This window comes from Myotis daubentonii, chromosome 2 (genome assembly GCF_963259705.1).
Source record: "Myotis daubentonii chromosome 2, mMyoDau2.1, whole genome shotgun sequence".
Taxonomy (NCBI): domain Eukaryota; kingdom Metazoa; phylum Chordata; class Mammalia; order Chiroptera; family Vespertilionidae; genus Myotis; species Myotis daubentonii.
The window spans coordinates 23544569-23557716 of record NC_081841.1 but is presented as its reverse complement, the minus strand read 5'-3'; the positions used below and the strand labels follow the sequence as shown (position 1 = coordinate 23557716).

Here is a 13148-nt window from a genome sequence, read left to right as displayed (position 1 = left end):
CCATATTTCACTCTGTTTCAGCTTCCACATATATCTTTTGAATGTGATTCCATTGAGCATGGCTCATAGTTTCCATTGAACAGTCTTTGTATCACATGGCATTGCAATTTATGCTTATATATCCTGCTGGGTGAACAGTGAACTATTCTAAGAAAAGAAGTAGCCTTACTCATCTATTTATCATCAGGACCTGGTTCAATACTAAGTCCTTCCCAACGTACATTCTCATGATGCCCTATAGTTCATTTTCCTCTCCAACACTTGCCATAATTGTAGTGAAAAAATTAATTTTTCAGTTAGTTATTTAGAATTTGCCTTTCCTGATAGAATAACTCTAATAACTTATATTCATCTCTTCATCCCAGCCATATACCATAATTCTAGAAGATAGTAAATAATCAATAAATATGTACTAGATGAATATGTGAATAGAAGTATTCCCATAGTAGGAACCACTAATAATGTAAATAGTATTGAGTCTGTCAAGTAATGATGATGTAATATCTGTTTTCTATTATATATCCCTTTCCTCAGTAGCAACATACTGAGAATTTAGAAGATAGTACATTAATCCATGTCCTATCATATTCTTACCTATGAAAATATCCTTTAATCTCACTTAATTTATAGTTGTTAAAGGAAATTCTTCCCAATCACTTACTGTCTGAGTGACCCTATGAAAATTAATGACTTTTTCTGGTGCTTTATTTTTCTTATTTGTAAAATGAGAATAAATAATAAATTTAAAACTGTATTTTCATGAAGATTAAATGGGATACTGTCAATATCAGCATATAGCACATTGCCTGTTAATTATTAAGTACTCAGCAAGCAGCCTCCCTCTTCAAAACATTCCCCCTATCTTTATCATTCTCCCTCTCTTTCCCCCCTTCCATACTTCTTCCCTCCTTTCCTTTTTTCCTTGCTTTTCTTCTTCCTCTCTCCCTTTCCCCTTTTCTTTCTCTCCTTCTCTACTAGAAGGCAAACTCTTTTAGAGAACTGTGTCTTATTGATCTTGTTTTCTCTAGAAACTAGCATAATAAACAAGTACTCAATAGATCTTGTTGGATTCATATCTGAATTTTCTGGAATAAGAGTCCAATAATCTCAGGACCATGTTGACCAGATAAGATAAATTGAGTCATTTACTCAGAAAAAAAAAATACATTTGGAAAATAAAACTATTTTAGAGAAGTTTCATTACTTTATTTTTTTTCACCATTGAGAATAAGGAATTGGTTGCTTTGATTTATAAACAATCTGCCTTGTGGTGCTGCTTGTCTTGAATGCTGATGAGTTGAAGTTCGGAGCTTCCATTGTTTTGGAAGCTAGTGACTTAATTTATCTTATGAGTATGGAGGGCGGAGTGTAGAGAATGATTCTAATAATAAGTCTAAGGGGCTGCGGGAAAGGTATTGGTCAAAAAAAGAGCTAACAGCTTGACGATCCAGTGGAAAGAAAGTAAATCTTAAAACTGGTAAGGAAGGTCAACAATTGAGGATTAGCAACTTTAGAGGAAAGGCTGTAAAAACCCCACAAAGTCCTAAACAGGAAGGGGAGGGAGCCATGTTTTAATTCAACCGAGTGGACATCGTCAGAGTTGTCATGAGCACAGTTCTGCACCGGAATGTGAAAGGTGGTCATCAACGAGCCCTTGTCGTCACATTCCCTAGGTCTCATGGTTGCCTGTATTTTACCTTCCAGTACAGCTCTCATCTGTTATAATTGGTTATGTCCTTTTTTCTCCCTTTGTACTTGCTGTTGCACTGTTGCAAGCCTATTTCTAAAAGACTGACACCAGTTCCTGTCTTCTGTTACCTAGTGTAATAACTCCATCTGTATTTGAACTAGAAAGGATGCTAAAGAAAACATGATGAAGGGAGAATTATCACACTGGACGCTGTCAAGAGTTTGCCAGCTACTTTGGTATGACTCATTTTCCTGGTAGAAATGGTTTACAATCAAAATGATGTTAAATCTTTTTCTTTTCTACCAGAAGTGACTAGTATGTGTGTATGCATGCACACATATTCAACACATTTTCTTTCCTTTTTTTTCTTATATTTAAGGTACAAAAAGATATTGAACATTGTAAAAAAAGAAAATCATAGTAAATGTTGAATGCATAGCAATTTTTTAACTGCTGTATTCTGTATTATGAAATTATAAAAGCATGACTTAACAGTTTCAATTATCTGTAAAATGAGTCTGCATTGAAATATCTATTTGTACCTGGGTTTTGGCAACATCAGATATGCTACTTCTCTCAGAAGCCTGGAAATTTTACCTTTCGGGAATTGTCCTAACCACAGCTCCTTAGAGGGGCAGTTTTCTTTCATGTGCTAATTCCTACAAATTAATGCTTTTGGTACTGCGGTCAGCCCTGTGAGCAAGATACTAAATTAAACTAATGAACTACTAAGTGTCACACAACTGCTTTCTTTGTTTTCCTCTTTCTTCCTGTTCAGCCTCTACAGCTAATTCCAAAAACAGCAGCATTGGTGAATTTAAGAAGGAAGTCATATATTAAGTAACAACCCCCTGGAAAATAATGGGAAAGGCGATCTAAGTGTGATTGATGGTTCTTAATGATACTTGCTCCAAAAAAAGTAATTGATCCTTCATTGTGTGGCTATAAAAGCAACACTATACAGAGAGAGGCAGAGTAGAAGGAAGGAAAGACAGTGGAGAGTTGAGGGAGCTGTCTTCTAATAAGAGAAAAAAGAGAGACAAAGAGACAGAGATAATAGTTATAGTGAACTCTTTCTTGTTCGGGCATTGGGATAAAATGGTGCTCACCCTGCTTCTGAGCACCCTTTGGCTTCATTTTACTGTTGCTGTGGCTTCAGAACCGTAAGGGAATATTATACTCTCTATTCATATTAAAGTACTAGCGGAGGCCTCATTAAACCTGTTCTGTGTTAGCATTCGATACTTTACCACTTCTGAGACTGAGTGCTGGTTTGCCTTATAAATTTTTAAACAAGTGTATAAATGGAATTGACATATTTTTTAAGATACCTCTCTCTGTATACTTAGCATTCACTGTAATGAAAGATGTGTATATTTCAGGGCCATTTCAATAAGCTAACGTTGCCTTTTATGCGTGTTCTGCATTTCTCCTGCCTAGGCAATATGTCCTATGGGTCTCCTCTGTGATTCAGAGTCACTCTACAGAAAAAGCCTGTCTCCACCTTTTAAACCTTAATGAGTCTGTGTCCTTGAGTATTGTCCTAGAGTATGATGAAGTCAGTGTCACTATTTTTGACCAGCCCGTGGAGGAGGAGAACTTCTATGCTTGTGCAGATTTCCAGGTGAGGCACTGAATTTGCCATTTCAGAACTTTGGATGGGAACATGAAATTATTATTTAAAATTTCATTTTAGAGGGATAACAAATCTTGATTTCAGATGACTATGGAAGCTAGGGAATAAAACAAGAGAATTTCTGAGGCAATAAACAAAATGAAAATTAACATAGGAAAAAATGTGTGAGATATTGCCGTTTTCTATTATATGGAATGATTAAATGTATTTACTGCTTTTTGATAGAGTTGTTCAACAATATGAGAAAACAGAATCTAGGTAAAGGGAAGCAGAATTGGAATTCGGGGCAACCAAAACAAAATAGAAGGCAAGAAGATATAAAAAGAAGTTTATTAAGAACTGTTTTCATACTAAAAAAAATAAAGAAATTAAAACAAGTAATCACAGTCTCTCATTAAGAAATAATGAGCTTAAAATGCTCTCAGACTGAGAACCCAAATTAAGGCACTGTTCACCTTTTTAATGTCTACAGATAATTGTCCCATTCTCTGTTCTTTGACATAAACAGGTTTCTCAAAAGTCCTCTGAACAGTTAGCTTTTGTGACATTGTTGGCTAAGGGTGATACTATTGAAATCTTTGAGAGGCGGTCCGTAGCACTCGTTTCTGAAGAGACAGTAACCTTCGTGCAGACAGATAAACCCATCTACAAACCTGGAGAGAATGGTAAGTCAATATTCACGTTTCCTTTGTATCCTTGACCTTATGAACACATTCTTCAAATTTAGGGCAACCCAAACATAGGAATTTTAGTCTTAAATTTATCCTTAATGTTATAGAATCATGGATCTCTAGAATTTTTACTGGTTGAATAGGTCAATTATACAATAATTCCTTCAAGCTCCAGTAATTGAATGCTTTGCTTCTTAAAATTTTGCATGCCACTTTTACTTTGTACAAATTCTAGTGACAGGCATACATAAAACAATGGTTAAAAGCATGGGATGTAGAACAAAATTATTTGGTTTGAATTGTTGCTTCATAATTTACCTTTTGGGTAAGCTAGTTAAATCTCTATTTAGACTCAACTTTTTAAATCTGTAGAATGAAGATAATCAAAATATCTCACTTATACAAATATTGTGAGGATAAAACCAGATCGTCAATGTAAAGCAGTACCTAGTACACGTAAAGACTCCATAAATGACATTTATTATCACTATTATTATTATCAATTTCAGTAGAAGTAATCATAAATCTGAAAACCAAAGCAAAGCCCTTCTATTTTCTTTGTTATTGTAAGTAGAAGATAGCATAGAGAACACTAACCAAGGACTCAAAAGAATTTGGTTTTGTCTTGACTTTGTTAATGATTTATTGGCCTTTGCCAAGCAAATTCTGATCTTAGAGATGTAAAATAGAAGGTTAAATGAGAGCAACTATAGATTTTGTTTGATTTATTGAAAAGAAATAAAAGAATTGAAACAGAATTTATATAGTGAGATTTTTTTGCTGCATTATATTCTCTCTCTGGAGTTACTAAAATGCTATGATGGACAGGCCTGTGTAAAAAAATAGCTAAGATGGTTTTCTAGAATTCTGCTCAAATATACTGTAATGTTTGTTAACATCAATACATTTTTCCCAGAAAAATTATGTTTAACTCCTACCATACATATTTCACATTTTTCCTTCTATGACTCATTCTGCCACAAATTCCGGTGGTGGCAGTAGCTAGTGTCAGCTTTAGCAGCAACCAGCATCATCAGCAGAGGAATTACAATGGAGCAATAAGATAGGATCAAATCAGAGCTAGGGGAGAAGGGAGAGCAGTATTCTATGATAGGAAGGCAATTTATTTCTATGTCTATTTGTAAACAACTATACCTAGGAGAGAAATAACAAGAAAAAATATTGCCCCCCCCCCGCCCCTCTTTTCTTTTAGTTCAAATTCGTATTGTGACACTGAATACCAAGTTCAAACCTGTCGAGGAGTTGGTAAGTTCAATAATTTCTAATGATACACTGAAATTTAAGCAAGTTAAACACATCTATTGCTATGGAAAGTGTCATCAGGAAGTTTTTCATAAGTATGAAAATAGATTCTAACATAGAGAACTATATAGGTATAGTTTCATTGCTAAACCTCAAATTTAAACATAAAACTTTCATTTATCATGAGTTAATTTCTATTTCTTTAAGACTTTTCATCATGTAAGAATGGGCTGCATGAAACCTTTGCCCTCTGTGAAAACGAGAGCGAAGTCTCAATATCTAAATTAAGTCAAATAATCTTTATAAATGCAATATGTGGCCAAAAAACAGTGCACTATTACACTGTTACAATATTAACCTACTTTTTGTTTCCTCTTGCAGTATCCTTTAATCACACTTCAGGTAAGAAATCTTTTTTTCATTTCTATTATTTTAAATAGTCAGATAAATAGTGATTTGTGTCTAGTTTTCATTACGCATAGTTACAAGTTAAGATAGCTGAAATAGCGGAGAAAATCTTTAAATACACAATGTAAGACGCCAGATGAAGAACTAAACAAAGGGTCGCCTTTAGTACAGTCTGTGTGGCAGGGCAGTAACTTACGTTTCCAAGGAAAAGGAAAGATTGAGCTCTTTTTAAAGGAGTTTTATGTTTAAAATTGCTTAATTTTGGCTGCTGGCCCTTCTTAATCCTAATTTAGCCATATGTTATTTTAAGGAAATAGAAAGCATATACACCAACAAATTTAGAAATTAGCTAAGAAGGTGATTTTATTATTATAAAATAGAATTTTGGTTTCCAGGGAAAAGTTAATGGAGCCTCTTTCTACTAATTCAGATCTTTGATATTGTGCAGTATGGCATCTAAATGTAGTTGAAGCCTCTAGTTAGTTCAATACAATGGAAAAGCTTTACTTCCCATAATTCCAGAAAGTACCCAAATGAAGAAGGAAAAGATAATACTCTTTTATGACCTCTGTTTTTATTTCTTCTTTATTTTCTAGGATCCTCAAAACAATGGGATTTTTCAATGGAAAAATGTGGCTCCTTTTCAAAATATTACGCAACTCTCATTCAGATTGATTTCAGAACCAATGTTTGGCGAATACTCTATCATTGTGAATAGGGCATCAGGAAAGACATTGACACACCCGTTTACCGTTAATAGATATGGTAACCAATTGCTACTTATAGTTGTTCTATATAAATTAAGCTTTCAGAGGACTCGACAAAGTAGCTTTTATGTTAGAATTAGAAAAAGTAGGTGAAGCTTCGCTTGGTGTTCTCCCATCTTCCTTTCTTGGCCTTTTCTGCTGTATTATCTTTCTTGCTCCTCACTCCTTGCCTTCATCCTTTTCTCTGACCCCTGCCTTTACTTCGTAAGAAATATCTCATTTTATAAAATCTACACAATCTTCTGGGAAGTGTTACAACAAATAAATATAAAGTTATGAAAATAGAGAAGAGAAAGGAAAGGGAAATAATTCATCATTAATGAGACACCATCACTTACTGGTGCAACAGAATTTGGGGCAATTGAAACATGGTCTATACAGATGTACACAGAGGAAAATATGGTGCACAGAACCATACCTAGCTCGGTAATTGTAATAAATTTTGCTCTCCAGTATTTGTAGGGGCTGAACTATATTTCTCTTTGTTTCCAGTGCTGCCTAAGTTTGAAGTAAAAGTCAATGTACCACAAACAGTAACTATTTCAGATGAGGAATTCCAAGTGGATGCATGTGCTAAGTAAGTATTTATTCAGGATATTTGACATCACACGTCAATGCAAGGCTCAGAGAGAAGGAGAAATGAAATTAAGCATGTAACTTTAATTATTTGTATGCTTATGTTAAAATTATCAGACAAGTAATGAATTGGCATTATAAGAGATTTTAAAAATATAAAGAAAAACATAAGAAATTATCTATAATTAATTCCACTAATGCCATTGATACTGGAATTTATTTTTCTCTAGTCTTTCATGAAGTTTCTATAATTGCAATCATACTTTTCTACCCACTATAATTAAGAAACATGTTCCCATATATGCCAATATTTTCATGAATTCTAGTTTCTTGCTACATAAATGTCTCCATGGCTATACCAAATTTACTTAACCACTTTTATTATATAACATGTAGGCTGTTCCATTTCTTTTTTCTAATAATAAATAGTATTATAGCATATGTCTTTGTGTATACCAGTAAGTGTATAAGAAGTAGCTTCTGAACTAAAAATTACTTAAGAAATATTTCAAGAATAGGAATTACCAAAATGAAATGTGTAACATTCTTTTAGTCTTTTGATTGCCATAATGCTCTCAATATATTGTGCCAATGTACAATTCCAACACTGCCTGTCTCATTGAATCTTCATTATCTTGGGAGTTTTCAATTTTTTTAAAAAAGAACATAAACTTTTGAAATGTCTTGGTGAAAAAGAAGGCACTTTATCAATTTATTTGAGTTAATTTAAATAATTTTAATGTAAAAAAGGTTTCTATGTCATGTGAGAAATTTTTATTTTACTTTTGGAAAATTATTTCTAATGATATGTACCTTTTTAAAAAGTGTAATGTATTTTCTCAAATTTCTAAAAAATAATTAAAAATAGATAATATTTAGTGAGTGCCAATTACTGTGCTAAGCATTGCATTTATTATATTCTTACCACCATGCTATGAGATAGACGCTATTATCATTTTTATTTTATATGGAAAGATTATAAGTCACAGAGAATTGAAATAACTTATCAACATTAATGGAGCTTTTTTGATGGCAGAACTTGGGTTTAGGCCTACATTATCTGACTTCAGAACTACTCTCTTAACCAAAAACTCTGTTGTACTTTATGTAACAAAATTTAAAATATTAATATTCCCACATATTTAAACACTGTTTAATTGATGACATGCAAATTACTTGCCTTTGAATATTTTAAGCAGTATATTAAAGATACATTAGGTAAATCTTAGTTTATTAACTAGCTAATAAACAAGTTAGGGTAGTGCTCATGGATGCCACAAAGAATCTTGAAAAACGTTTTTATCTTTTTTATATTATTTAAAATGTTCATTGAACTCTAGAAAAAGAAACATAATACTTTTTGAGTTTCAAAAAGAGTAGCTGAACATATTCCAGAATTTCATAAATGTAATATATAAGAGATCACAGACTATCTGTGTTAAAAGATAACAGGACAATCAACTTAAGCTTGAAGAAATCCAGGAACCTAAGTTGGCTTCACTTAAAAACCCTACACAAAACCAAAATTGTCAGTGGGATTAGCAGCTATAATTTATCTGCCCAGTGGCATGCTAATAACACATACCAGAAGAACCAACATATTTATCAAGTATCACCTATATAAAAGACTTGCTAAGCTAAATATTGATATGAAATTGGAACATTTTGAAACTTCTTTAATGCTACATTCTACTTAGATTTGACATTAAATAGTACTTTAGTATTAGCAATAATAATATCCTGCAACAGGACCAGGCAATTGAGATAGGAGCTGTGGATGCTACAAGGTTATTTCAGGGCAGGCTATGTCTAGAAGTTAACATCAGTGAGTCAGTTGCTTACCTCAAGTTGTATAACTGTGTCTGTGCATTGTTTCTTTAGTATTCCCTGGGACTAAGCTTAGAACCAACAAAGAAAAAAAAGAAGGAAATTAGATTATTTTAGTCAAAAACTTCAGAGATAAGTTGCATTTTTAAGAAGGAAGAAAACTTGCTCACAGGCATATTAGTAAACTGAAGTAATATCCAGCAAAAGCTTTTGAGTCAAAAACGAAGAGAGAATGTTTATTTTGACCTGTATGAAAATTTAAACTACATATTTCAAGGACATATGTTAGCCCATATATATATGGCTAAGTGACCAACCATCCATCTGTCCAACTGGCCGGCCAGCTAGCCGGCCGGCACATATGCTGCACACTGGCAATTTAAAAATAAACATTGACTTGCGCATGCGCAATACATATAAAGCTCTCACTGTGCCAATCTAGACAGAGTAGGAATATTCCTACCTGAACCAATTTTCAGACACGGTCAGTTATATCTTGCTTTTTCTAGAGTTCGAAGAGCGTGTGACAAAGTTGTAAATACTTCATCCTAAGGGAAATTAGTCAAGCACTCTGAGAATATTTTTACTCTTAATGTGGTATATAAGGAGATATTAGAATAAGTTTAATCAGTTTATCAGTCATTGTTTTATCAATGTTTTTATATCATGTTTTTGTTGTTTTTATATCATGTCTTTGTTGTTGTTATATCGTGTTGTTATTTCTTCTGATTAATTTCCATTCAATGGGCACAAATCTATGCACCAGGCCACTAGCACTTACAATAAGAATTGTACTTCATAAATAAAAGACAGTAAGAAGAAATAAGTTATTTCAGGTAGAACTTAACCTTGCTTCTCACATGTGACTAATATTTAGAGCTGACAGAGGATTTTTTTAAAATAGTTTTTATTGATTTCAGAGAGTAATGGAGAGAAAGAGAGAGAGATAGAAACATCAATGATGGAAGAGAATCATTGATTGGCTGCCTCCTGCAAGTTCCACACTGAAGATCGAGCCTGCAGCCTGGACATGTGCCCTGACCACAGAATTGAATCCTCCTGGTTCATAGGTTGACGCTTAACCACTGAGTCATGCTGACAGGGTCTGACAGAGGATTTTGATTATTTGAATTGAGTCAAAATCTCAGAAGCATTAGGATTTTTAAATAGAGAGAAATAAATTAATGGAATGGAAAGAAAATGGACTGTGGATTGAGGAAGATCTGAGTTTGAATTTTAATCTCATCAGTTATAATGTGGGAAAGTGCTACTTAATCTCAGTATATTAATCTATAAAATGAGATAATATACCTACATCTCAGGGTCCCCAAGAAAAATGAATAATATATCATAATGTACACACTGAATATATACTAGATCCACCAATTAGAAAAATATATTCTAATTGATCAATTTATTACATTGAGTTTTGCCATATGCTAATTTCACATTTGTTATCTGTGTTTCAGAAACTTAGTGGACCTAATTCTCAACTAACAAAATCAAAACAATACTCAAACTAACTGTATTTGTCTTCGGTTAAACTTTTAAAGAACTTGTATTGATGTTTTTTGTGTGTTTTAGTAGAAAATGAGATATGGATTCCCCACCCCTTAAAGACACTATACTTTTGGTCAAAGCATATTTAGTTTAGGGATATGTTTTCTGCTAAAGAAAAAAAAGTGATGCAAACAATTTTTATATTTCTATCAGATTAAAATATAATTTTAAAGACTAAACTTAATCATTAAATCCTATTCACTGAAATTTTAGAGTCTACATTACCTTGAATTTTATTTAAAAAGCAGCTGAATCCTGCTGCCTGATCAAATACCTAATTTAACCTAAATTCTATGGGGATGATCTCACCAAGAAGTGAGAATTCCTAATACAATTTGGTCATTGAAGTAGTCACAGTTTAGAGATTTCATATGTAATTTCTGAAGAAGACCATAAACTATTACCATGGTTTTGTTCATTAATAATTACCAATACACCTTCTCCTACTAGGTACACCTTTGGCCAACCTGTGCAAGGAAAAGCCCAAATCAAGGTGTGCAGAGAATATTTTTCCTTTGGAGATTGTGAAAGAGACAACAATGAAATTTGTGAACATTTTATTGTGCAGGTACAGTTCATAATCTTTATTTCAAAAAAGTTCAATTTATTATTATTCTTTCTTTGATTTCATTTATAAAAGGGATATAACACCTTTTATCTTGTGAATAATAGAGGTTGCAGGTAGGTAAGGTAAAGAATGAGAAAGAAAATGCAATGTTTAACAATAGTCTCTTATTCTCTAGGCTATGTAAATTGTTACCCACCTATAATACATTTTTAGAATTGAAAGCTGTTATTGGCTCCCTTGCGTTATAATATTTTGTCTAGGTGACCTCCCTGATCCTTCTTTGGAGAATCATTAATTATCCTTTAAATAAATGAATCCTTCATAGTATTCCCCATGCAACCTAGAACTGTTCTTATGAAAAAAAAGGTCATTTGCAAACATCTGCAATTCAGAGTATCTGCATTTATTACTTTAGATTTGAAGTTCATTTTTTTAAATATCATTCAGTTCTATGCTTATCTTTTCAAATTTTGTTATTGTTGACACTATTAAAAATGTCCCCCATTTTCCTCCTCTTTGCCCACCTTCACTCCCACTTCCCCCTCCCCACTCCCTCTCCCCAACTCCCTCTGTCCGCCCCGCCAGCCTTCACCACACTGTTGTCAGTGTCCATAGGCTCTGCATATATGTTCTTTGACTAATTCTTCACCTTCTTTTATCCAGTCCCCCCTCTACCCCATTCCCCTCTGAGATCTGTCAGTCTGTTCTTCCTATTTTGTTCACCAGATTATTTTTTAACTTGTTCCCTTCCACATTGTTTCCAGGAGAATAACCCTGACATCTGTGAAATATACAATAGCTCCTTACTTTGTTTTAATTAGTGATGAAAACTACCTCCGCCATCTTTGGTAATTCTGTAGTCATTTCAACAAGTTTGTGAAATGGAGCCATTGGGTGGTGGAGGGAGATAAGAATCTGTGCTGAAATTCCATATTCTTTAAAGACTTTTGGATCCCTAACTTTTTCTTTGTATCTTCTCTTTATTTTTCAGTTGGAAAATGGTTGTGTTTCTCAAATTGTAAATACAAAAGTCTTCCAACTCTACCGTTCTGGATTTTCCATGTTATTTCATATCACTGTAACTGTGACAGAAACCGGGACAGGTAATGGTTGTATTTTATTGGCAACCTGAGGTCATACGCAGCTTACTGGAAAGAAGTTTATTGAGCTGGTAACACTCACCAACTACAGATCATTAATTGCTCAATAGAGCAAAGTGGAGTACATTTGCTAATAGGTCAACTTGAAGGTTGTTTCTGAATAAGTTTTTCTAATAATATTTAAAATAAAAGTATTATGTAAATGCTGCACTCAACTTGGAATAGTTTGTTTGCCTTACTTAAGAGCTCCAACAACAAAGTTGAGCAGTTGTGACAGAGACCGTGTGGTCCAAAAGCTTAAAATAATCACTGTCAGATCCTTTACAAGATAAATTTGTCAATCTCTGATCTAATACAACTGGGAACATCACAGGTGCAAAAGTTAGTGAGAAATTTATAAGATTCCACATCAATTGATTCATCTTCCTTGACAGTATTTTTCATTTGTTACAGGTGTGCAGATCAGTGAAAAAGCTCCTGTTTCTATCTCTTCATTTCTTGGGACAGTGAACTTTGAGAACACGGACCCTTTCTATAGAAGAGGAATTCCTTTTTTTGGCACAGTAGGTTTGACTAAAAATATATAGGTTCTCATTTCACTTTCTTGGACCATAGATTGCCCTTTGAAATTTTCTAAACATGTTTTTCCTACTTTCATAGCACATTGCAACATTACTACATCTGACATACTGGGAAAAGTCCTAGGCTAAAAGAAAATGATAGATAAAAGTATAGCTGTTTCCATATTTTATATGTACTTACTGGAACATCTGTCAGAATTTAAGAAAGTTACAATAAATGATTACATTTATGAATAGAACATTTCTTCTCAGTAGAGATGTGACATTTTGAATTTGAAAAATCAATGCTTCTCTCTCTCTCTTTTTTTTTTGTACAGCTTAAATTTTCTGGTCCTAATAATGTCCCGATGGTGAACAAACTATTGCAATTGGAGCTCAATGACAAATTTATAGGAAATTACACCACAGACGAGAATGGTGAAGCTCAGTTATCCATTGACACTTCAGATATATTTGATCCGGAGTTCAACCTGAAAGTAAGACATCAAAGAGTAGACAAGA

At 33.4% G+C, this 13148-nt stretch overlaps 1 protein-coding gene across 1 annotated transcript in view; it reads left to right on the top strand.

Moving 5' to 3' along the window:
- The first annotated feature begins 2705 nt into the window (after window positions 1-2705).
- Window positions 2706-13148, top strand: part of LOC132226022 (ovostatin homolog 2-like) — a 38940-nt gene continuing 28497 nt past the window's right edge. Inside the window, exons 1-11 of the mRNA XM_059680923.1 lie at window positions 2706-2853; window positions 3131-3314; window positions 3835-3991; window positions 5211-5263; window positions 5642-5662; window positions 6265-6433; window positions 6928-7012; window positions 10849-10966; window positions 11958-12069; window positions 12520-12629; window positions 12965-13123. Coding sequence (XP_059536906.1) covers window positions 2789-2853; window positions 3131-3314; window positions 3835-3991; window positions 5211-5263; window positions 5642-5662; window positions 6265-6433; window positions 6928-7012; window positions 10849-10966; window positions 11958-12069; window positions 12520-12629; window positions 12965-13123 — 1233 coding nt within the window. The 5' untranslated portion in view covers window positions 2706-2788. The remainder of the gene's footprint in view (window positions 2854-3130; window positions 3315-3834; window positions 3992-5210; window positions 5264-5641; window positions 5663-6264; window positions 6434-6927; window positions 7013-10848; window positions 10967-11957; window positions 12070-12519; window positions 12630-12964; window positions 13124-13148) is intronic.